The sequence below is a fragment of the Gadus chalcogrammus genome, chromosome 16 (genome assembly GCF_026213295.1).
Source record: "Gadus chalcogrammus isolate NIFS_2021 chromosome 16, NIFS_Gcha_1.0, whole genome shotgun sequence".
Lineage (NCBI taxonomy): Eukaryota > Metazoa > Chordata > Actinopteri > Gadiformes > Gadidae > Gadus > Gadus chalcogrammus.
This window is the reverse complement of record NC_079427.1, coordinates 23,391,520-23,417,374: the sequence shown is the minus strand read 5'-3', so window position 1 is coordinate 23,417,374 and position 25,855 is coordinate 23,391,520. Positions and strand designations below refer to the sequence as shown.

Sequence of the window (25,855 nt, the reverse complement as noted above, 5' to 3'; positions counted from 1 at the left end):
AAGTCTTATAAAGTCGGACACTGCCTCTCATCGGGGTCAACGATGACTAGAGTTAGCATGGTGTCGTGAGCACAGACGCTATTTTTAACCCGAGCGTTAACCTAAGTGAACTAGCTCAGTTGGGCTAACGTCAGTTTTACCTAAGTAGTGAACCGACCACTGGCGTTGAGTTCACCCGAAAACTCTCCACAACTTGGACAAGCTCGCACCTTTGATGGCTTTGTGGTCCTTACACACACGGGTGTATTGATTAAAAGTCTCCCTCCTTTTCTGCGCTGCCGTCCACTTTAATGGCGTGATGTTTTGAGCGTCCCGACTGTGTGTTGCTGATCTTTTCCATCACGTTTGCCTGCTCTGAAATATACGTGGCATTAGTGCGTCTGCCCCGCTGCGATTGGGGCTGGCTGTCTGGGAAACATGGTGGGAGTCACGGCGTCTCAACAGCGCCCTCCACAGGGGCAGAGCAGGGTACCGCATAGCTGTCAACATCTCCAAAGAAACTAAATGTTTTTGTCAATGTTATAATGGGAACTAGATGTCCTGCTCTGCTATCAACTCACAGTAGTTTAAGTTTAAATTAGATCATGATTTTCCATTACACAAAACGACCAGAAGACATTTTACCAGAAGACATTTTGCGAACACATATTCACAAGGGCCGGCTACCAAGTGCCAATATCAAAAGCTATTGGGGGTTATAAGCAGTGGAAACATTATGTAGCGCAGTGGTATTATAAAACCTTATCCTACCTCGTTTAAGAATGCTTGATTCTGATTGGCTGGGAGGAGGGCATTAACCCGGCAGGTTGCCCGCTGACTTGTCGGTTGTACTTGCAGCTGACTGAGCACAGCGTCATCAAATAGTAGCATTTTTTTTTTTACATTAAAATTATATATAAAATCAAACGGTTGGTTTTTGTTATGTGTAGGGCAGTTAGCTGAGTTCACCCTATGTATTTTGACATGGGTAAGTCAAAAAGTGAAGCTGCATAATAGATTTAAAGCATTGGTTTTCAAAGTGCGGCCCGCGGGCCAATGGCGGCCCGCAGAACCATTCCTGGCGGCCCGCAATGACATACAGATGTAAGTAAAATAAAATATATATTTTTAATTGTTATATCAATATTAATTTAATAATAATCAAAGTGTTTTTATTGATTTTCATATTCAAACATCAGACATCCCATACAAAACAAAATAGTAGGACTCAAAACATACATCACAAGTACAGTGCCCTATACCACGAAGCTCGCTGAACATACCCAGGCTTTCTTGGGAAAACCTGGCTCGACAGAGCCGCAACTCGCAATCAGAGTTAAATGGTACCACGAAGCTCACTTTAGATTCAATTAGTTGAACCAGGTTTTCCGCTTTAGGTTCAGTGCGCGTTCATGTGAAAGGGGCTTTTTTTGCGTCATTTTTCTCACCTATACGATAGATCAAGCAGTCTATATGAGTATAAGTGAAAAGATTCTGCATATTGTCTGTAAAATAACTATGCCAAATGCAGAATTGATCGCCATTAATCCAAATAGAATGATGATGATTTAAAAAATGCATAAGCAACGTCCATCCTGCCTTATTCTATCATTTAGGGAATTCACTTTAAATACACCATATTTAAGAATTGTATCGCATGTTTTCGACCGCTGAGTGGTAGCGGCTGTAGCGTAGTGGATTAGTATAAGACCCGAACGCCAGCGACCGGGGTTCTAATTCGCCGGCCTATCATCATGCATTTTACCCCCATAGAAAATATGGGTTCAAGTTCAAAATAAGCACAATAATATAATTCCATAAGCTTTTTGTGAATAAGTATTCCATATTCATGAGAATTAGGACTTTTTATGCTTCACATAAATTCGCGTCACTTCGGAGTCTAACCCCCTGCGCAGAAATTCAAGTGACTGACGCGCTACCTCCACTCTAGCACTCTGTCACTGAGATACAATGCGCAACAGTAATCATTGTCTACATAAGGTCCAAAAGGACGATCAAATAACGAACACCCTCTGATGAGAATCTGTATCTCTCATGAAGAACCCCAATTTCGTTGTTTGCACAATGACAATAAAGTCTGAAATCGGAATATCGTCAGACAAAGCCAAGGGATCGGTTCTGTCCCGTAAAACCCTTGTCTACGGAGAGACGCCTGTACGAGAAGTGCGCCGGGGTCCACGGGAACACCCACAAATGGTGACGCCATTGTCAGAGGAGGGGCTAGGAAGCTGCGCACGCCGATTTAAGTAGCCGATCTCCGGCTAGACTAAGCCGAAAAACTGCTCCCGACCAGGTTTGGTTGCGAGCATAAGTCACCATGGTGATACAGCGACGCTAAAAGAGATCGACTTTCGTGGTACAACTAACCCAGGCTTGGAGCTCAACATACCTCGCTAACCCTCTAAGCGAGCTTCGTGGTACAGGGCCCAGGACAGTACACAGACAGAACAATAACAAGACAGATCCTACTACTAGACATCAGACATACCCACCACCCGTGTAGTCCAGACACTCTCGGGTTAAAAATAAATACATAAATAGAAATGACAACAATAATAATAATAATAAAACAATTTAAAAAAATAAAAAAGGGGGGGGGGGGGGGGGGGTTCAGAAGCTGCCAATTATGTTGGAGCAGATGAAAACTCACGTTCAAAATAGGAAATAAAAGGCTGCCAGACCTTAGAATATCTCTTAGTGTTGCCCTGCAAAGTAAATCTAAGATGTTCTAATTTTAGGTGTGCCATCACCTCCTCTACCCACCGTTTGTGTGTTGGCGGTGCTGCCTTTATCCAGTTAAATAAGATCAGTCTCCTGGCCAACAATGAAGAGAATGCTATTGCTTTCCTTTGAGCAATCGTTAATTGTGTTTCCCCTGGTGCCACAAAAAATGGCTGCTTCAGATACTTTCAGATTCGAGATTTTGTGAGAAAGACATTCTCCTCATCCCTTGAATTACCACAGAGTGGGTGGATAGATGGGCTATTGGACATGGACCCGACTCTTAAAGGGACAGTTTCTATGCTTTATGTGAATATCCAGAGGGTGGCTTCCCCATCCCTTGATTACATAAAAAGGAAATGGGAGGAAGAATTAGAGTTGGACATATCGGACGATGAATGGAGATGGGCAGTAGAACTAATACATTCTTCTTCTATATGTGTTAGACATGGATTAATACAGTTTAAGGTGTTACACAGACTTCATTTCACGAGGGACAAACTGGCAAGAATTTACCAGGGAGCTGATCCGACTTGCCCTAGATGTAAACAGGTGCCAGCCAACATATGCCATATGTTCTGGTCTTGTCCCAGGCTCAAAGAGTTTTGGACCAACATTTGGCTGCCAGAGGACCGGGCTCTATATTTTTGTCGTAGATGGATGAAAAGGTTTAAAAAATGTTGGTCCAAAACTCTTTGAGCCTGGGACAAGACCAGAACATATGGCATATGTTGGCTGGCACCTGTTTACATCTAGGGCAAGTCGGATCAGCTCCCTGGTAAATTCTTGCCAGTTTGTTCCTCGTGAAATGAATTCTGCTCCCCCAAGGGCCGGAGAAAACAAGTGATTGCCATAAACGGGAGCAGACAGGAGGGCGTTTCTGTTTTTAAAATGAGTTCTGAATTGGACCCAGATTTTGATAGAGTCACGTACAACAGGGTTGTTTGTGTAAAGGTGTTTGCTTAAGGGCAGAGGAGCACAAACCAGGGAGCGTAGGGATACCGGGCTAGATGCATATCTTTCCATATGTACCCACACTGGGGTTTCATCATCATTTAACTGTGAGACCCAAAACCTCAGCTTATGTAGGTTAGCAGCCCAATAATAATGCATATAATTTGGTAGGGCCAGGCCGCCCTCTTCTCTCTGCCTCTCTAGGAACTCTCTTCTTATCCGGGGGACTGTTTTTTTCCAAATAAAGGTAGATGTACATTTATTCAGTTCTTTAAAAAAAGATTTAGGAATGAAAATTGGTATTGCCTGGAATAAAAACAGGAACCGTGGCATTACAGTCATTTTAACAGAATTTATCTTCCCTGCTAATGATATTGGGAGAGATTACCACCTTTCCATATCTAATTTTGCCTTGTCCAATGTTACTTTAAAGTTATGATTAAATAAGTCTTTGTATTTACTTGTTACAGTAACACCTAAATAGGTGAATTTATCTTTGTTTGTTGTAAAAGGATAGGCCTGGAATGATAGTCTCCTCGCCTGTTTATTAATTGGGAAAATAACACTTTTTTCTAGGTTAATTTTATAACCCGAAACCCTCCCAAAGTCTTCGATAATATCCAGAGCCACCGGGATGCTTGTGACAAGGTTCGACAGGAAAAGGAGGAGGTTGTCAGCGTATAGAGAAAGTTTATGGTTTTGCATCCCCCTGCGTATTCCCCCCAGTCCAGCATCATTCCTCAGCATTATTGCAAGGGGCTCAATTGCCACATCAAAGAGCAGGGGTGACAAGGGGCACCCCTGTCTTGTTCACCGAAACAGAGGAAAAGGATCAGATATTATACTATTTGTTCTTACCATAGCCTGGGGGTTCGCACATATTATCTCAATCCACAAACGAAAATTAGGACCAAATCCGAATCTCTCAAGGGCTGTGAACAAATAGGCATCTAAGGATATCACAATCTCGGGCTCAATGTTATCCTCGGCCGTGTATATCACATTAAAAAGGCGACGAAGATTACTGGAAAGTTGTCTGCCAGCAACAAACCCTGTCTGGTCAGAATGTATTATCTTATTTATAACAGGCCCAATCCTAGCTGCCAGTACCTTGGTCAATATCTTATAATCACATCCAAGTAGACTCACCGGGCGGTATTATCCACACTTAAGTGGATCTTTATTTTTCTTAAGGAGCACAGAGATCATAGCCTGTGACATTGTTTGAGGTAAAGTTTTTCTGTCAAGGACCTCCTCATATACTCTACAGAGCAGGGCTATCAGTTTAGAGGCAAATGTTTTATAAAATTCACTCGGGAACCCATCAGGGCCCGGCGCTTTGCCTGTCTTCATGTTTCGAATCGCATTCTCTATCTCCCTTGCAGTCAGGGGACCCTCTAATCCAGGGGTGCCCAACTAGTCGATCGCGGTCTACCAGTAGATCGCCGATAGATCCCAAGTCGATCGCGAGGGGTGAAAAAAAAAAAAAAATAATAATAATAATAATAATAATTAAAAAAATTGCGCGGGACATATACGTGCGGTAGCGCATGCGCTGTCAACAGTACTTGAAAGCCGTCAACAGTAGTTACGCAGTCCTAAACGTTGGCATGGCTGAGGGGAAACGAGTTAAGACCTACCATTTTCACCCTGAGTGGGAGGAAGATAATATTGATTATTGTTAAGAAGACGCCGTGTGCAGACGGAATGAAACCCCCACTGAAGTCCGTAGGTCCACGATACAAACCACCACCACCACCCACCCCCCCCCCCCCCCCCGCTTGAAGGTAGGTTTGACTGGTAGATCTCGGGAGGTTGGCTACTTGAAAAGTAGATCTTGGGTCGAAAAAGGTGGGGCACCCCCCTATCTGCCCTCTCTAAGGATGGCATCCTTCACTCGCCCCCTGTCATTTACTTCCGAAGTATAAAGATCCTTATAAAAAGACTTAAATTGGTTGTTAATACCTTTCTGATCTATAATCTTATTCCCCAGGTTATCCCCTATCTCCACTATCATACCAGCGGCTGCTGACTGCTTCAGCTGGTGGCTGAGGAGCTTACCTGCACGCTCACCATGTTCATAGAAATCCTGTCTCGACCTAAGATATTGATCCTCTATCAATATTAATTTAAACAATAAATATAAAGAGAAAAAGTCGACTTTCTAGCTTTCAATTAAATCCTGTTACATTTGTTAGTTTTAATCCGACTGTACATTACTTTGAAAGGATGAACCTCAGTTTCGTGATTTAGACCTCACTTGACCTCACTCCCAGAGGTCCACAGTGCAATGTTTTTTTTTCAGCACTGGGATGCTGACGGCGTTTCCCGCCAGATTTTTTTTCCTTTGGAGGCCCTCAGTCAAATTTTGGGTTCCTAAATTGGCCTCAGCTGTCAAAACGTTGAGAACCCCTGAAAGCATTTATCAACATTAAAAATTGTATAAAATCAAAAGATCTTTTTTTTTTACAAAAGAAGCTTTGTGTTATATAGGCAGGCCTTGTTTTATTGTTTATTGTTTATTATTTATTATGGATCCCCATTAGTTGTCGCAGAAGCGGCAGACTAGTCTTCCTGGGGTCCAATTAAAATCTGAACATACAAACAATTAATCATCACTCAAATACAATAAAAGTAGTGACAAAACTACAAATACATAGCAACAGTCAAACAAACAAATAAATGGGCATCTGGGCGCCTCAGAGCGCAAACACCTTCATCAAACATAATTCATTGAGCGCCAAGCCAAGTCAGAGTCCCGAGTTCATATTTAACATAAATAAAAATAGGATTTAATTTGCCTCTTGAATTCCCTCTTCACAGGTATAACACGAATGTGCGAAGGGAGTATATTCCACAAATAAATTTACCTATAGAAGGATGTCCTCCTCATTGCATTACTCCTACAGTGTGGGAGCACAACTAGCCCTGCTGTTGCAGATCTAGTACCGTATGAATGAGCATCAGAGCAAAAACCAATTTCATTAAAAAGAGCTCTAGGAACATGAGTGGAAATTACATTTTTAATAAATATCAAGGACCTAATGGATAACCTATCAAGAGCTTTAGGCCACTTGAGATCAGAATGCATCTGATCTACATTTGATCTGTAAGATCTATCAAGGGCAAGTCTAGCAGCCCGGTTTTGTACAGTTTGTAGTTTGCTTAAGTCAGTCTTAGAGGCAGAGGCCCAAATAACAGAACAATAGTCGAGATGGCATAATACTACTGTTTGAACAACCTGTCTCCGTAAAGTAGCTGGTAAGTAGGTGGCACATTTCCGGACCGTAGCAATGCTCCTACTCATCTTGGCAACTATCTGCCTAACATGATCAGTCCAGGACAGAGTGTTACAAATAGAAAGTCCCAGAAGCTTTAACTTGCTCTCCTGCTTGACTGGCTGACTAGAAATCTGCAGATCAAGCATAGGCTGACTGGCTACATTATGCCGAGATCCAAAGACAATGCTGACAGTTTTTGATAGATTTAAAACAAGTCTATTTGCAGTAACCCAATTGACCACTGCTTTCAGATCTTGTGACAGAACAGACTTAAGTTTACAGCATGTAGATGCAGAATAGTACAGTGTAGAATCGTCAGCGTATAAAACCAAAGTGGATACTTGAATAACAAGCGGGAGATCATTCGTAAAAATTGAAAATAAGAGCGGACCCAAACAACTTCCCTGCGGCACACCACAGTCTATGTTAATGCTGTTGGACAGAGTACCATTCAAGAAAACCTGTTGAGTTCTGAAAGATAAATAATTTTCAAACCAAGAGATTGCCATAGGTCCAAAACCATAATGCGTGAGTTTTTCAATCAACAACTTATGGTCAATTAGGTCAAATGCAGCGCTGAAGTCCAACATGACAGCACCAGATAACAATGAATTGTCAATCCCCCTTAACCAATCGTCAGTCATTTTTACCAAGGCTGTGCAGGTGGAATGACCCTCTCTGTAGGCATGTTGTGTATTACTTACCAAATCATTCTTAGACATATAATCATGGATTTGGTTATATACAATCCTTTCTAAAATTTTACTCAAAACAGGTAGGATTGTTATAGGTCTACAGTTAGGACCACTGAATGTGGATTTGGTATATTTTGGTATGGGAATAATTTTTCCTTCTTTCCAGATTTTAGGACAGGTTCCATTAGATAGACAGGAATTAAATATGTGACATACAGGAAGAGCTATATAATCAACAGCTATTCTGAGTAATTTACCATCAATACAATCCGTACCAGCAGAGTTGTCTTTAGAAATGGATCGTAACAATTTTTCAACCTCCTTGATTTCAACCGAATTGAACTCAAAAGTACACTGTTTGCCTTTCATTATGAGATCATCAATGAGCAGACACGATTTGTTCTTTACATTTGTACAAAAGCCCCCCCTCAAATTTTCAACTTTAACTTTTTCATACTTATTTAGGTATAATATTTATTAGGCATAAAAATATTTAACGATTTTTCAGCATCCGGTTCAACACAGACTGTTGAACCGGATGCTGACCATTGAGCATACTTGACATCTTCTAAAAAAGCATTGTTGCTGAAATTCTTATATGACCTAGCACAGATTATCTTTGACTTTGCTTTTGGAATCTTTGACTTTCTGGACACAGCAACCAGGTCATGGTCACTGAAGCCAACTAACAATGACATTACCTTGGAACACCTGTCAGGCACATTTGTATAAATATGATCTATACAGGAGGATGATTGAGCTCCATCTCGGTTCAGAGCATTCCTAGTTGGTATGGAAACAATTTGACTGAAATGACAAGTATTGGTCATATCAAGCAACCTTTTCTTCGTAGAGCAGCCATCTTCAAACCAGTTCACATTAAAATCACCAAGACAGTACATTTCTGTCAAACATATCACAGATTCCATTGAGATATTCTATTCTAGAGTTGGGTGGTCTATAGCAACAACCAATCAGTATTGGGCTAGTATGGGGTAAATGAACCTGTAACCACAATGCCTCAATGTTGTCATTCATCAAATCAGGTCTTAGTTTTACTGGTATATGATGTTTCACGTAGATTGCCACGCCCCCGCCAAATCTATTTCTATCTTTTCTGAACATGGAAAAACCCTCAATTGATATCAATGAGTCATCAAATGTACTATCCAAGTGTGTTTCAGTTATAGCCATTACATGAATTCCATTGTCCATCAATTTCGCTGAGAGTTCATGTGTTTTATTCCTCAAGCTGCAGATGTTTAAATGAGCTAATGCCAGGCCCTTAGGAAAACCCGGTTTGGAAAAAGTCCCATCAATGCTTGAACTAGCCATAAAACAAGTCCAGCATGCCAATACACAGGCCTACTGGGATTGTGACATTAAAATAACCAGGGAGTGATGCTTGAGTCTCTGAACAGTTGATTATTGATGCACAATTTGTCGACTACCAGGGCAACGCGGCTGTTATGGCTCCGATGTTCTCTCATGATAGGGAAAAGTACTTTACGCCTGTCATGTATCTCAGGAGGGAATTGGTCATTCATGCCAAAGGAGATGTTCCTCAGCTCTCTGCCCCTCCCCTTGACAAGCTCCTTCTGCTGATAGTGTTCGAAACAAGCCACAATTGCACGGGGTCTGTCCTTTGAGGGTCTTCACACTCTGTGCACACGGGAGAATGTGACAGCCTGAACAGTTTCACTAGGCATGTTAAGCTGGTCTGACATAAACTCCCTAATGACTATTTCACAGTTCTTACCCTCAGCCTCTGGTATCCCAGTAAACACAATGTTGTCTCTCATAGAGCGACACTGTACATCCAGAAGCGATTCCCTCAACTTCTTGTTTACTGTTTACTGTTTTAACACATTCAAGTTGGTTTGACACACATTCGTCTATCGAAGCCTGTGGCAAATAGATTTTTTGAATGAGAGGAAGCGAGAGAAGAGGGGGAGGTTGCGGTTGATAAGGACAGTGTGTGTGGAAGAGGGACGTTTGGGAGTTCGAGAGGGAAAATGTCCTTTAAGGCTTATCGCCTTTTTTTGGCGATAAGCAAACCAATGTCCCTGCTCTACCAGAAGGCCTGGGTGTGTGGATGAAGGAGTAGGCTATGGAAAGGGCTGCCCATGTTGTTTGGTGTTATCCAAGTCTCAGTTAGAGCAAGAAGCCCAGGCATCGCAAGGAGGCGTAGCAAGAGATGAACTCAGTCTTGCAGAGAGCTGTCAGGTGGTGCCACGCACCCCCTGTGACGTGTGGAATAGAACAATACCCGATACCAATAATATAACAATGTTTAAATCTGGTAAACAAAAATACAGCAGATATAAAGTAGTCCACCAAAACCAAATAACAATCTACAATGAAAAAGTCAATTAACACCACTACAACAATGTGCAATTATAGTCAGTCTGCTTACACCACTTACACTTTACAATTACAAATATTGGACCCTTATACAGCAGACAGAGCACCGCCATGCAGAGGATGCCAATTAAAGAAATGCAAATGTACTGATGTGCCTGATCGAAGGTCAGGTAATTGAAGCATGATATCTCCTGAAGTCAAATGCACACAGCATGAATACATTTAGTTTGTGGAAACTATTGGGATAAAGGACAAGACTATTACCATCAGACTCAAGCAGGAGACGATATGAGAGGCAGGTGTTGACACTTCAGTCAACACAGACTGAAGGCTTCACAATGTTATTTAAAGGAGAAATCCTGAGTAAAATGGATCTGGGATATGTTTAGCACGATAACGAGTTGGAATGTTCGTTTGGGAGCAAAATAGCGCATCTAGACGCATTCTTGAGTTGGCTTTTTTTGGCCGATTCTACCAAAACACTATAAACTTGGAACAATGGGGCATGAGCTTTGGTAAAAACTAAATCGCTATTTTATACCACTTACAAGGCTAGAAGTAGTCCGACACTTCGTTGGTAGTATAATAAGGGTCTTAACATATAAAACAAGTTATTGATAACTTTGTAAGTGTACAGATCGTTTATTAAAAAGGACATTTTATACACACAATACCATCAGTAGTTCACCCGTCGACGCCATCTTGTCTTTAAGACTCGATAGGTAGATTGACGAACACAGAGCTTGTGACATCCGTGAACAAGACCCTTATTATACTACCAAAGAAGTGTCGGGCTACTTCTAGCCTTTTAAGTGGTTTAAAATAGCGATTTAGTTTTTACCATAACACATGCCCCCATCGTTCCAAGTTTATAGTGTTTTGGTAGAATCGGCTAAAAACAGCCAACTTAAGAATGCGTCTACATGCGCTTTTTTGCTCCCAAACGAACATCCCAACTCGTTATCATATTAAACATATCCCAGATCCATTTTACACCGGATTTCTCCTTTAACTTCTCCATTTGGCTTCCGTGTTTATGGCCATGTTGGTTACCTTATTAATAAGTAGCTCAGTGACAGAATCACTGCATTTGCCTACTGCATTGGCCTGCTGCAATCTCATTGTCAAAAAGCATGGGTGAAACCACTGTATATTAACAAAGTAATGTAATAACTGAAAATGCAACAACCAAGCCCCCCCCCCCCAATTACCCTAAGGAAATAGAAATGTCCGAAAATGAAATATACTCATGAAATTAAAGGTCCCATGGCATGCCACCAGGTGTGGTGTGATTAGCCGGTACAAGCCGTTTTGGAAATCTGCCCCTTATGACATCACAGGTGGGTGTGTCCACCTGGATGTGTGATGTGTGATGATGTCATAAGAGGAAGTGTTAAAATGTAAGCCTATTTTTTATGTTCTCAGGTTACATGACTGTAAATATTATTTACTCTTGGCGACACAAGAGGGCGCAAGAGCACACAATAATTAATGTGATGAATGTTCATGTATTGTATTGTGACCTAATGGACTTCCCGTACATGGACATTTTTATGCATAACGTTTTCTATATTCAAAAGTCAGTCCGCGCTCAACCCAACCGGCAGATGGCCACATTTCATTGTTCTGAAATAAATGTCCTATAATGAGAGAAGTCGTAAGCCTCCTTCCTACGCATCGTCAGCAGCACCACTCTGCTGATAAAACTCAACAGGTTATGGGCCCAGGAGACGTTTGGAGGAGAAGATAGTCGACGAAAGCCAAGAAAGTTGCAACGGATCGCGTGCTGAAGAAGGCTGCTAACCCGAGGAGAGGGGCAAGCTAGCATGGCAGAGCAACGAAGGGCAAGTAGCAGCAGGCTATATCGACTGGTATTCGACGGCGACGAAGCAAAGTATGAAGTTTGGGAAACTAAATTGTTGGGACACTTTCGTTTATTAGGACTGAAAAACACTGTGTTGAATGAGCCAGTAGAAGAAGCTGAAAAAGCAGCAGATCCTGAGAAAAACGCGGACGCGTATGCAGAGTTGATCCTACTGCTAGATGACAAAAGTCTGTCTCTGGTAATGAGAGATGCGCAAGATGATGGCAGAAAAGCATTAAATATTCTGAGAGACTATTATGCGGGGAAGGGAAAGCCTTGTATAATTAGTTTGTACACCACGCTGCGGCGAAAGTGTAATAGACTATATCATTAGAGCAGAGAGCGCCATAACTGCCCTGAGAAACGCGGGAGAAACGCTGGGGGACAGTTTGCTGGTGGCTATGGCGCTGAAGGGATTGCCAGAGAGCTTCAAGCCATTCGCAATCCATGTGGCGCACACCTACGATAACATCACGTTTGCTGACTTCAAGACCAAATTGCGGAGTTTCGAGGAAACCGAGAACATCAGAGCAACCGGGTCGAACGATGACAGCGTGATGAAGACCCAGGGGAGAACCGGACGGCGACCTCCCAGTAGCAGCGCACATGGACCGGGCAAAGACGACAGCGAGATGGTGTGCTTCAAGTGCGGGACCAAGGGGCACCGAGCGAGAGCGTGTCGACAGAAGACGTGGTGTAGTGTTTGCAAAAGTGACACACACAGGGACGCGACATGCAGACGAAAAGACAAAGACAGAGACCGAAGGGACGGCGTGAACAAAGTGTCGGAGAATGCTGAGGTAAAGGAGGACTTCGCGTTCAAGATGGCGGACGGACGGGCCAGTGACCAGCGGCAGCCGGCGCGCACCATCCAGGAGAGGGGCCTGATGGTGGACACCGGGGCCACATCCCACATCATCAACGACATCGCCTTGTTCACAAGTTTCGACAGCGCCTCGAGTTGGCTGATGGGACCAGATGCAGCGGCGTCGCTCAGCGGAGAGGCACGGCAGTGGTTACCCTCATCGACAGCAGTGGACGGCGGTGCAATGCGAAACTGTTGGACGCTCTGTATGTGCCGTCGTACCCGCAGAACATTTTCTCGGTGAAGGCAGCAACCACGACTGGGTCCACAGTCGTCTTCAAAGAAGACAATGATGTCTTGATAACCAGATATGGTACCAGGTTTGACATTCATGTGTTTGGCAGGTTGTACTACCTGCACACTGAGATTGAGTCAACTGATGATAAGTGTAATGCAACCCACGACATCCAAGCATGGCATGAGATACTAGGCCACTGTAATTATGATGATGTGCTTAGGTTACATGATGTTGTTGATGGTATGCAGATCAAGGGAAAAATGAATAAGCCTGAGCAAGAGTGTGAGGTGTGTATTCAAGGGAAGTTTACACAAACTAGAAATAGGAACCCCGATGCCAGAGCAAAGGCTCCTTTAGAAATGATACACACAGACCTTGCAGGTCCAATAGCCACTGAGTCATTAGATGGGTACAAATATGCACAGTCTTTCACCGATGATTACTCAAATGCAGTATTTGTTTACTTTCTAAAGAAAAAGAGTGACGCAGTGCAGGCAACTGAAAAATTCCTTGCAGATGTATCCCCTTATGGGAAGGTGAAGTGTATGCGATCTGATAATGGAACTGAATTCACAGGTGGTGATTTCCAGGCACTGCTGAGGAAAAGCAAAATTAGGCATGAGACGACAGCTCCGTACTCACCGCACCAAAATGGAACAGCAGAACGTGGGTGGCGTACTCTTTTCGAGATGGGCAGGTGCATGCTAATTGAAAGTGAGTTACCAAAACACCTTTGGCACTACGCAGTACAAACAGCAGCAACGGTACGCAACAGATGCTTGAACAAGCGCACAGGGCTGACTCCTTACGAGATGTTGACAAACAAAAAGCCCAATGTGTCCAGAATCCAACGATTCGGGTCTGTTTGCTACAATTATCAGCAGGAAAAGGGAAAGCTTGACTCCAGGTGTGATCAGGGGCGTTTTGTGGGGTACGATAAAAATAGCCCAGTGTATTTGGTGTATCACCCAAATACAAACAAAGTGCAAAAACACAGGCTGGTGAAATTTGTGAGCAAAACAGCTGCAGAAAAACAAACACAGACAGATGAGCCAGATCTAAATGATGACAGTGTGGGGCCCAGAGTCAGGGCTAGGGGGACACAGGGGGTCAACAGGAGTGCAGAAAAGGCTCTAGAGCAAAATGAACCCGGTAAAAGTCCACATTGCGATAGTCCAAGGGCAGCAAATTAGTCTACTGAGCATAATGAAACTGTTACAAGCGTCGATCCTGAGGGTAGGCGGTATCCAACAAGAGAAAGGAGGGCACCAAATTACCTAGACGACTTCGTGAGAGAAGACAGTGATAGTGACGGGATGCATGTCACAGTAGACTACTGCTGCAGAGCAGTTTGTGGCATTCCGCAAACTTATGGTGAAGCAATGCAGTCAGACAATTCAAAAGAATGGAGAAAAGCAATGAATGAGGAAATCCAGTCTCTAAATGAGAATAAAACCTTTACCCCGACAACACTACCCGTGGGCAAGAAACCAGTGGGGGGTAGGTGGGTTTACGCAATCAAGTCTGGTGTAGATGGGAATGACCAGTACAAGGCTCGATTTGTCGCCAAGGGCTACAGCCAGAAAATGGGGGTAGACTATGGGGAAACGTTTTCACCTACAGCAGACCTAACCAGTGTTAGAATTGTGATACAGAAGGCAGTGCAGGAAAATTTACTGGTCCACCAAATGGACGTGAAAACCGCGTTCTTACACGCCCCCATCGACCACGAAATCTACATTAATCCATCAGAGGGCTATGAAGAAAAAGAGGGTGTAGTCTATAGGCTAGAGAAATCGCTTTATGGTCTCAAACAGTCTGGAAGAAACTGGAACAGGGTTTTACATGATTGCTTAACTGAAAATGGTTTCACACAAAACCAAGCTGACAACTGTGTTTATTCCCAAGAGTCCCAAGAAGGGAAAGTGATCATAATTGTGTGGGTCGATGACTTGATCATTGCTGCAAGCGATGAAGGAAAACTGAAAAAGGTGAAAGGGATGCTTGCAGAGCAATTCAAGATGAAAGATTTGGGGCAACTCAAACATTTTCTTGGTATTGATTTTGATTTTTCTGATGAATGCATTAAGATGTCACAAGAGAAGTACATTAACAAAATTCTACAGCGTTTCAACATGTCAGAATGCAGGGTGAGAGATACTCCTTGTGAGCAAAAGCTTGAATACAGTAATGATGCAGTGAAAATGACAGATATCAGGATGTACAGAGAGGCCGTGGGCAGTCTGATATACCTGACGACCTGCACTAGGCCTGATCTGAGTTTTGTGGTGAGCAGGCTGTCACAGTACCTAGCTGAGCCTACAGAGGAGCAATGGGTTACTGTGAAGCATGTCCTGCGATACCTTAAAGGCACAGCAGACAAAGGTTTAACCTTTAGGAGAAGCACTGAGAATCTTGGTATAAAAGCCTACAGTGATGCAGACTGGGCGGCTGATACCAGTGATCGCCGCAGTACCACAGGATACTGTGTTAGTCTTAGTGAAAACAGTGCACTTGTTTCATGGAAGGCAAAGAAGCAACCTACTGTTGCACTTTCCACATGCGAAGCAGAGTATATGGCACTTGCTTCTACTGTTCAGGAATGCCTTGACCTAGAACAATTACTGGAGAATATGGATGGTTACCAATACACACAAACGGTAATACACGAAGACAATCAGGGGACGATTGCTCTTGCTAGAAATCCTGTAAATAGAAAGCGTTGTAAACACATAGACATTAGGTATCACTTTATTAGGTCTACTGTGAATGAGGGTAAGGTGAATTTAATGTATTGTGCTACTGATGAAATGGTCGCTGATGTGATGACGAAGCCTGTCAGCAAGTTCAAACTGGGAAAGTTTGCAGGTCTTCTTTTTGGAGACTAATATGTGTAAGCCAAAGGTACACATTTGTTTAACTTGTTTTGGTATTTTTGTGTTACCAACCTGAGTACAAGTGGGGGTGTTAACATGTAAGCCTATTTTTTATGTTCTCAGGTTACATGACTGTAAATATTATTTACTCTTGGCGACACAAGAGGGCGCAAGAGCACACAATAATTAATGTGATGAATGTTCATGTATTGTATTGTGACCTAATGGACTTCCCGTACATGGACATTTTTATGCGTAACGTTTTCTATATTCAAAAGTCAGTCCGCGCTCAACCCAACCGGCAGATGGCCACATTTCATTGTTCTGAAATAAATGTCCTATAATGAGAGAAGTCGTAAGCCTCCTTCCTACGCATCGTCAGCAGCACCACTCTGCTGATAAAACTCAACAGGAAGACTTCCAAAATGGCTTGTAGCGGCTAATCACACCACACCTGGTGACATGCCATGGGACCTTTAAACTTGAACCGTAAATCCACCCGACTATTGGAACACACTATCCAGAGATTCCAGGAACCAGTCTTTCTCCTGCTACTTGACAATCGTACCACAGTTGAGGAGTTCAAAAATGGCTTACAGACTGGTATTGTGCACTGGTAACAATATAAATTGAAAAAACACAAATCGAACAAAATTAAAACTGATTCTACTTTCGACTGCTCACAGATGCATAATCATACCTGTAGTAACTCACGGGAGGCTTCTTATTGCACAATTAAGGAGCTTTATTTCGTTCCTGACGAACACAGTGTGCAGCATACGTAACATGGTAAACAAGGGCACATGGCTGACTGAACTTGTTCTGTGCCTCCCTCATAGGTTAACTCAACCGTAAAAACAAAGGGTTGCTGCCACCTAGTGGACAGCGGATTAACATCTTTTAAATACTCTGCCCAGTTATAACATCCCTCCCTCCTTAAGCAGGTTATACAATTATTATTATTTTTTTTTTTTCTCTTTAAACATTCTAACAATACAAACACATCAGTTTCTTTTCTTGTTTGATTAGGTGTCCATATTAAGACCCACTTATCAATGAGTCTTTCTCTTAGTTCAACTGGAAGTCTATAAGATAACTGGGCAACTTAGTTTCCCTTTTGGCCAGTCGCTTCACTGGAGTTTGGTTTGCCACAGCTCTTTGGTCTGAACTTCCTACAGCTTCTGTTGCTGCTGGCTCTTCCAACTGGTCACCACTAAGCACAACCTCCTCAGCATCCAGCCATGCTTCATCTTTTTTGTTGGGCTGAGTTGAAACAGTCTGTTGTTTTTCATTGCCCCTTTCTGGTATCTGGTGGTGATCAAGAATCTGATCCACATGTCTCCTCACTATTCTCTCATCACCCAGCATCACCTTGTATGACACTGGTCCCGTCACTGACTCAATGATTCCTGGAATCCACTTGGGTCCAAAACTGAAGTTCTGGGTCAGCACTGAATCTCCTGTTTTAAAACAGCGTTCTTTTGCCTTTTTGTCGTGATCTTTTATTTGTCTTTCTTGTTTTTTCTGCACTCTATTGTTTAGGTCTGGGTGGATTGAATCCAAAGTGCAACGTAGCTTCCTCCCGAGAAGCAGCTCTGCTGGTGAAAGGCCTGTTGTAGTGTGAGGTGTCACTCTGTAGCTGAATAACACTCTGGCTACTTTAGCTGTCAGCGTGCCTTCTGGACATTTTTTCATCATTCTCTTAAATGTTTGTACCCCTCTCTCTGCTAACCCGTTACTGGAGGCATGGTAGGGTGCAGAGGTCACATGACGGATTCCATTTTTACTTAGAAACACGTTGAACTCTGTGCTGATGAAACAAGTGCCATTATCAGACACCAACAACTCAGGTAGTCCATGGTTACTGAAACTGGTACGCAGGCACTCAATTGTGGTGGCTGAAGTGGCAGAGTTCACCGGATACACGTCCATCCATTTTGAATGTGCATCTATGAGCACAAAAAACATTTTTCCCATGAACGGTCCGGCATAATCCACGTGAATACGACTCCAGGGCTTGTCGGGCCAATCCCAGGGGTGTAACGGAGCTGGTGCCGGGACGTTGCGATGCTCCTGACATGTTGTACAGGCCTTTACTGTATCCTCCACGTCTTTGTCCAGCTTCGGCCACCAAACGTAACTCCTAGCCAATGCTTTCATCCTTGAGACTCCCGGGTGGCATTGATGAAGTTGTCTCATGACACTTCCTTGGCCTGGTTTTGGCACAACCACTCTCGACCCCCACATTACACAGCCATTTTGAATACTAAGTTCAAGTTTCCTCACCTCATAAGGGGCAAACTCCTCCCCTTTTTCTTTTGCTGACCAGCCGTCGCGAACCATTTCTCTCACTCTCGACAGTACTGGATCTTTGTCTGTCCATGCTTCCACTTGATCAGATGTCACAAGTGTGATGTCGGAGCTCTCCAGCATGAGAACCCTCTCCTCCGACGTCTCCACTTTAGGTGTATCTGGCAAAGGAAGGCGGCTGAGAGCGTCTGCATTGCTGTGATGTTTTCCTTCTTTATACACTATTGTGTACTCGTAGGCTCTCAGTGTTACAGCCCACCTTTGGATCCTGGGCGAGGCCATTTGTGGTACTGCTTTCATCTCATTGAAAAGTGACAACAAGGGCTTGTGGTCTGTCACTATAGTGAATTTCCGTCCATAAATGTATTTGTGGAAGCGTTGTATTCCAAACATCACAGCGAGCCCTTCCTTATCCAGTTGTGAGTAGTTTTTTTCTGCTGTGTTTAGTGTTCGTGAGGTGAAACCTATGGGTCTTTCAGTTCCATCTGGCATGTGGTGTGACAGTACGGCACCTACCCCGTATGGTGACGCATCACATGACAGCACAATGTCCTTCTCTGGATCGTAATGCACAAGCACCTGAGCTGACTGCATGAGTTCTTTAGATTTTTCAAAGGCTGCTAGTTGTGCATCTCCCCACTGCCACTTTGTGTCTTTTTGTAGCAGTTTGTGCACCGGAGCAAGGACAGTAGACAGATTTGGTAGGAACTTGTTGTAATAGTTTAACAGTCCCAGATATGCCTTCAACTCTGTCACATTTGAAGGTGATGGTGCCTCTCTGATTGCTTCCACCTTCTCATGCACTGGGTGCAGTCCTGTTGCATCCACTTTGTGACCCAAAAATATCACTTCCTCACTCATGAACACACACTTGGTCCTCTTGAGCCGTAGACCGGCCTCCTGTAGCCGTTTCAGCACCATAGTCAGAGTCTTTAGGTGCTCTTTGTCGTCTTTTCCCGTCAGCAGGATGTCATCCAGGAAGATGGCCACACGAGGGATGCCCTGCAGTAGTCCTTCCATGGTACGTTGGAAAATAGCCGGACATGATGAAACGCCAAAAGGTAGCACTCTGTATGTGAACAAGCCTTTGTGTGTATTTACAGTTACATACTTTTTTGCTTCCTCATCCAATGGAATCTGGTGGTAGGCGTGACTCAGATCTAACTTTGTAAATTTTTGTCCACCTGAAAGAATGGCAAACAGGTCCTCAATTCTGGGGATTGGATACTGCTCCAGTTTTGAGATCTGGTTCACTGTCAGTTTGTAGTCTCCGCATAGCCTTACTGTGTCATCTGGCTTCAACACAGGGACCACCGGCGCTGCCCACTCAGCATATTTTACTGGTTCAATTATCTTCTCGGCAAGGAGACGGTCGAGTTCAGCCTCAACTCTCCCTCTCATGGCGTATGGGACGGGTCTGGCTTTAAAAAACCTGGGGGCTGCTTCCTTGTCCACATATATTCTTGCTGGGGGGCCTCTGAATCTCCCTAGTTCGTCTTTGAAAACCTCCCCAAACTCCCCCAGTATCTCCCCCAAGGTCTCGTCTTTAACCTGGAGTATCTGTGGCTCTGGTCTCCTCTGTGCCTTCTCTGGGGTCTCTGTCCGAACATGGTGGATCTGGGGTTCTGGTTTCCACTGTAAACCTAGCCTCCTAATCCAGTACCTGCCTACTAGACTAGGGCCTGAACCTGCCACCACTACCAATGGTAAGTTCTCTACTAGCTTTTTATGCTGTACTTTAACCACTGCTGCTCCCACAACATTTACTTTATGTCCCGTATATGTTTTAAGCCTCACTCTACAGGAGCGTAGCTCTGGCACCTCCTTCCCCCATAAGGTTTTGTACACAGAGTGGTTCACTACTGTTACCCCACACCCCGAGTCCATTTCAAATTGCTGTTTCTCCCCATTAACAGTCAATGTCTGAATAAATGGCTCCTCTGCTGGTATGTCTAGTTGTTCTAGTTTGTACAGTGTGAACATGACTTCATCTTCGTCTATGTCGCCCTCCCCCTGGCTGACATAATGTGTTCCTTGAGGTTTCCCATACTTCCCTGTTGGTACCCCACCCCCTCTAGCCGGTGAAGCGCTAACTGAGCCACCTGACCTACACACTTTTTGAATGTGGCCCATTTTCCCACACTTATGACAGGTTTCCTTAATAAACCTACAGTCCCCAGCCCTGTGCTGCTCACCTCCACACCTGTAACAAGCGTTATTCTGGTGCTGCTGCTTAGTGGGGAACTGCTTTGTAGACATTTTGTGCACTGCTTGAGGTGCCCTCATGTGTGAGTGTGTAGACTCCAGAGACTGTAAATCCTTTACATCCTTGCTGGCTGTCTCAATGGCTTGTGCCAGCTTCAGTGCTTTCTCAAAGGTCAAATCCGGCTCTGACAACAGTCGGCGCTGAATGCGGTCATCTCCGATCCCACAAACCAGTCTGTCGCGTAGCATCTCCGACAACTTGTCTCCATAGTTGCAATCCAGTGCTAACTTCCTTAGCACAGCGATGTATTCCATTACCGTTTCCTCAAGCTTCCTTTGTCTGGAATTAAACTTGAACCGCTGCACAATCTCGCTGGGTTTGGGGTTGAAATGTTCCTTTAAAATCTTGACCAGTTCGGCAAACGTCTTGTCTCCGGGCTTGGCGGGACTGACAAGGTTCCTCGCGAGGCTGTACGTCTGACTTCCCACTGAACTGAGCAATATAGCTTTCTGCCGACTTGCATCTGTGATTCCATTAGCCTCAAAGAAATGGTGGAGAACCTCACAATATTCTTCCCACGTCTGCGTCTCACTGTCGAACGGAGCGGTGCTCCCTACCAAGGCCGCCGCCATGATCGTTCCCGGGGAACGTCCAATTCAGATTTGAACTAGCAACTTTACAGTCTTACTGTTTTGCTTGCATCCCCACGAGGCATCGGCTTTAGTTTATCCTCGTCGCCATTTATGTAGTAACTCACGGGAGGCTTCTTATTGCACAATTAAGGAGCTTTATTTCGTTCCTGACGAACACAGTGTGCAGCATACGTAACATGGTAAACAAGGGCACATGGCTGACTGAACTTGTTCTGTGCCTCCCTCATAGGTTAACTCAACCGTAAAAACAAAGGGTTGCTGCCACCTAGTGGACAGCGGATTAACATATTTTAAATACTCTGCCCAGTTATAACAATACCCTATGTACTTTATGCCCAAATTAACACTCAAGCCGTGCCTTCTTTTCAATCAAATTACTTTTTAAACACTGTAGGATGCACAAGACTTTATTCTTCACACATGTATTCATACTTGACTTCCTGAAGAGACCTCACTCTGCTAACTGTGATGAAGAGCAACTCCAGACAGTCAAAGCTAAAAGCTGGACATAAGACAACTTTCTGTCACAGTTAATAATTGTCATTCCTGTCTTGTTCTTTAGATGCTGCGTCTCCCTTAATAACCTTGAACTGTTAACCTTTGTCTTGATTATCTGATTATGTTATTGATTTCAGCTTTGATGTGTGTCTTTCCTTTTTTCGCCTGTTCTGGTTGTGTTTGGAGCCATTTTACTAGCCAATGCTTTAAATATGATCTATCCTGAAACTGTGTTTTATCTTATTATAATAATAAAGGGTTTAGGAAAACTTTGCACACTCGTTTTTTTTACCTCACTTTCACAAATTGGACTTGTTCTGACTTTGTTTTGCTGTTATTGTGTCATCCCAACACATTACTCCCTTTGGTCTCTGCCTGTCCATTGTGTTTACTATTATTTTGTCCCATCTGGGATGCCATTGTTGGTAATGAGCTCCCATGCTTAGGTATTAAATGCATGAAGGATTCTAATGAATTCCCTGTTATTACAGGTGTGAAACATCTGAAAGCACTGCGTGCAAACATTGCTCACACCTTTAATTGGTGTTTGTGTTGCTGTAAATATTACATCAGAAAGCCCCACGCAAGAATACTTCAAAGTTAACATGCTGGTGTGTCTTTTTCGAACTTTGAACATAAACAATTATTATTTACCCTTTTTTTGTAGCACAAACAAAGTTTATAAAGTGCTTAACAATGCATAAAACAGACAACAAAATACAATCTACAAAAATACAAACATGTATGTAAAACAATAAAACAAATAAAAAATAATAAAAATAACATGCAAACGCAATAAAATTTGTTTTTTTTAGATAGATTTGAGAGATTATAATGATGTTGCTGCCCCTATCCTATCCTTTTCATTTTGGACTCTGGAACGGGTTATGGGGCTCTGCTTGAGGTCACTAGGACTTGGTTCCGGGTGTCAATAGCAGCAACTGCTACCCCTCAATATTCTAAGGTATTACATTTGAGCACATTTTAATGCCTTGACTTACCAATTATTTACCAAATTATAGTCGATTTTCTTTACCTGAAGCCGAGCTGTAATAGCAATAATCATCCCCAGGATCATAAAAATCTGACAATCTCACATTTTTTCTGAATTTTAAATCCAATTTTGCTGGGAGAACAAAAGCAGCACTGTTTTCTTTTTTTACACAAACATCTCTTGAAGTAAAGTAAACCAAAAGTGCACAATACCCAAGTCAAACAGAGCAATGGTAACCTCATCTAACTATTCAATTCGACAGCATGGTTTGTTCAAGTCCACTCTAAACTCCAGAAAAATGGAAAAATTGAATGAATAATAGTGGTGTTAACATACACTTCAATTGCTTCATGGCACAATTTTCTGCCAGGAGGCAGTTGCAGTTGCACAGAGAATAGTATTGTCGGGCGCTACTATACGTTTAGAGTGCAGCCACCAGAGAGCTTTGACTTTTCCATACCGAAAGAGAGGGCCAAATGCTAGCTCTGAGGATAATCAAATTAACAGTCTGAGATACTGTATTGGATATGAGGCGAACACTGTTTTGCGTAGGCTGACCTTGACTGAGGAAAACAAAGGTTTGAGGCTGGAGTCGGCGATCACCAGGGCATGGCAGAGTTAGGAGGTGAAACGCCAGCAAGTAGCTGTGTGAGATGAGACCAGGGGAGGCCAGGCACAGTTACTCTGTAGATAGAGTGTTCGAAGGCAGTAACAAGGGCAACGCTAAAAATGAGTTTCACTATTATGGCAGCAAGCAAGCTGAGCCACACAGCGCACAGTACAGCAAAAATGAGAACACGCAGTCACACTCAATGCGGTAGCTCCCCATCCCATTCAAAGCGTGAATGTCTTTCTAGTGATGTACAACGGCACTCATGCAGGAGAAGGGGACACTACAAGCAAATGTGCACAGCATCTAAAAGAGGATTATGAGGATTGAGTGTTCCTTGGACAGCATCACAGCCGATGGCGATCCCTGGGCCCCGTTTCCCGATAACGATGGATCCACGCTCGTACGATCATTCTCACGATGGATCTTGGTATCCATCGTAAATTTCTTTGAGGCGTTTCACGAAACTCCTCCTAACATGAACGCGCGTTCACTGCACTCACGATGTTCGTAGGATTGTAACTGTACCGACACGGTGCTGAAATTGGCTCCGTAGGAGGGGGAGACGCAGGAATGTCGCAGGAAAATGGGGTTAAAAAGCGTTAAAATATCTCCCCATCAACGCCAACAGCAGAGTAGCCTACGAAAAGAATAGACTGCAATAAAATGAATGCTAAAGATTTTAAAACACAATTGATTAGGCCTAGGCCGACATATGCTATATCAGTCCTAATCCTGAATGCACTGTGCGTGCATTTTTTCACTGCATTTTCCCCCCTGAAATAATTCCATATTGAAAAAAATCAAAAATAGCTTATGTAACAACTACATTTATCGTAATGTGCTCATTTCTGAAGCATGCTTTGCGCAGCAAAGAGAGCTGACTTTAGCCTATCTGATTCCGCATAAGGTTTCATTGATTGCCGGGCACTGTCTAGAATATTTGTAGACATTAAAAATGCAATGTTCCATTCATTCATTATCATTCAAACGCAGAGGCTAGGCAATGACACACGGCTATTGCTGACCCGATTAGGAAAGCTTGGTCTAGATCCTGCCCATATTGTTGGGCAGGATGATGTAGGCAATAGGTCTTTTCACACTGCCAAGCCGGTTCGGGCACAGCTTGGCACGCCCGGCGATTTCACCTTCTTATCTCAAGTTTTCTTTGTGAAACCGAGGGGGTCAAATTCCCCGTTCGTCACGGCGCGGGCTTTCTTGGTTCACTGGAGAAGGCGGGGCTGCGCACGGAGTCTAGACCTCTTTAGAATAATTATAATTATGATTTTTTTTATGAATGAAGACACCCGCATGCAATAATGAGTTCACGTCTGAATGTAGACTACAAACGCGATTAACTATGTTCAGATGTTCGTTACTGTCTAGACACGGTCCAATAAATAGTGAACTTCATCACAGCCTCACCGAAGAGCCTACAGTGCTTAATGCAAACAATCGCAACAAAAAACGCCTGCAGAAATTCTCAGACTACAGCTGGTCTCAGCACGATTCATGTCTAGTATCTACAGTAGCCTATGTCTTCTGTCATTGATCAATATGAGGTCATTTTAACCACGATGGTTGAATTAAAATCAGAGGGAGACAGCAAGTGCAGCTCGAAAGCGACCTCCCACACAAGAGTAATGGAATCATTTTTTGATCGTTTGATTGGTGCATTTTGGCTGCGCATGTATTTTTGGAATTTTAAATTGCTGCAATAAATGATGTTGTTCTAACATGTCTCTATCTTTGCTATTTAAATCTAACAGTAGTCTATGAGTAATTTATCAGCGGTAACCACTGTTTTTGGTTAGATGATATGCTTTCATCCTTTAACTTATTTTACACTTTAAATAAAAAAATGTTAACCAAATGCTGCCAGACCGACGACCTGTTAAGAAGCAATTTGTTTGGAGCCTGGTAAATATTCAGTAGGTTATGATTAGTCTTTCTTGGGTGAATTCATGGTAATGAAAACCAGGGTATTTTGACCTCCTGTCTTATAGTCTATCAAATCATATGAATATTTAAACAGAAACTGCAGAGCCTTCAATATTATTATTTTTGTCGTAAGGAATGTTATTGTTCACACGAAAACAAAAAAATAAAACACACTTGTCTGCATATGTCCCTCCTGTACCTGAGAACAATGGATTAAGAAGCATTTATTCCTCCCCCACACGGGTTCAGAGGGTTTAAACACTGGAGGATAAGGATTTCCTGGAGGATACAAACTTCAATGTTTGTTTCCTAACATCCATGTTTCCTCTTGTTCATAATCTCAGTGTTCTCTTTGCCCAAGGGACACCAACCCCGTACCTGCCTGTCATCCACCCTGTGTGCTCATCTGCCTGCCTACCTGCCATTAGAGTTATCTGCCTGTCATCCATCCTTGCCTGTCCACCTCCTGTTTATTCCCTACTGCTCATAACCTCCCTACAATAAACCTCTGTTTTAATTCAACCTCCGTTGTCTGCGTCTGTGCTTGGGTTCCATCGAACATTGAGACGCAACCGCCATCACCTGATACCCATGTGGGCATATCCGGAGCAGCGCAGCGGAGGGGTGCCAGAGCATCCTCAGTCGGTGATCCAGAACAGAGGTCTGCAGAACCACCAATGCAGACTCTTCCCGATCTGCAATCACCCCTAGAACAAAGGCCTGAGAGAGCTGTAGTGAGACCAACAAGATTGGACTCGTAAGCACATACGCAGGCACAGTGTTTC

General features: G+C 43.3%; 1 protein-coding gene across 1 annotated transcript; it reads right to left on the bottom strand.

The window, feature by feature from the left end:
• Positions 1–16,555: 16,555 nt before the first annotated feature.
• On the bottom strand, positions 16,556–21,342 carry LOC130406284 (uncharacterized protein K02A2.6-like). Its single transcript, XM_056611768.1, has one exon. It carries the CDS (start codon positions 21,004–21,006, stop codon positions 16,927–16,929), a length of 4,080 nt encoding a protein of 1,359 aa, XP_056467743.1. The 5' UTR covers positions 21,007–21,342; the 3' UTR covers positions 16,556–16,926.
• Positions 21,343–25,855: the final 4,513 nt, after the last annotated feature.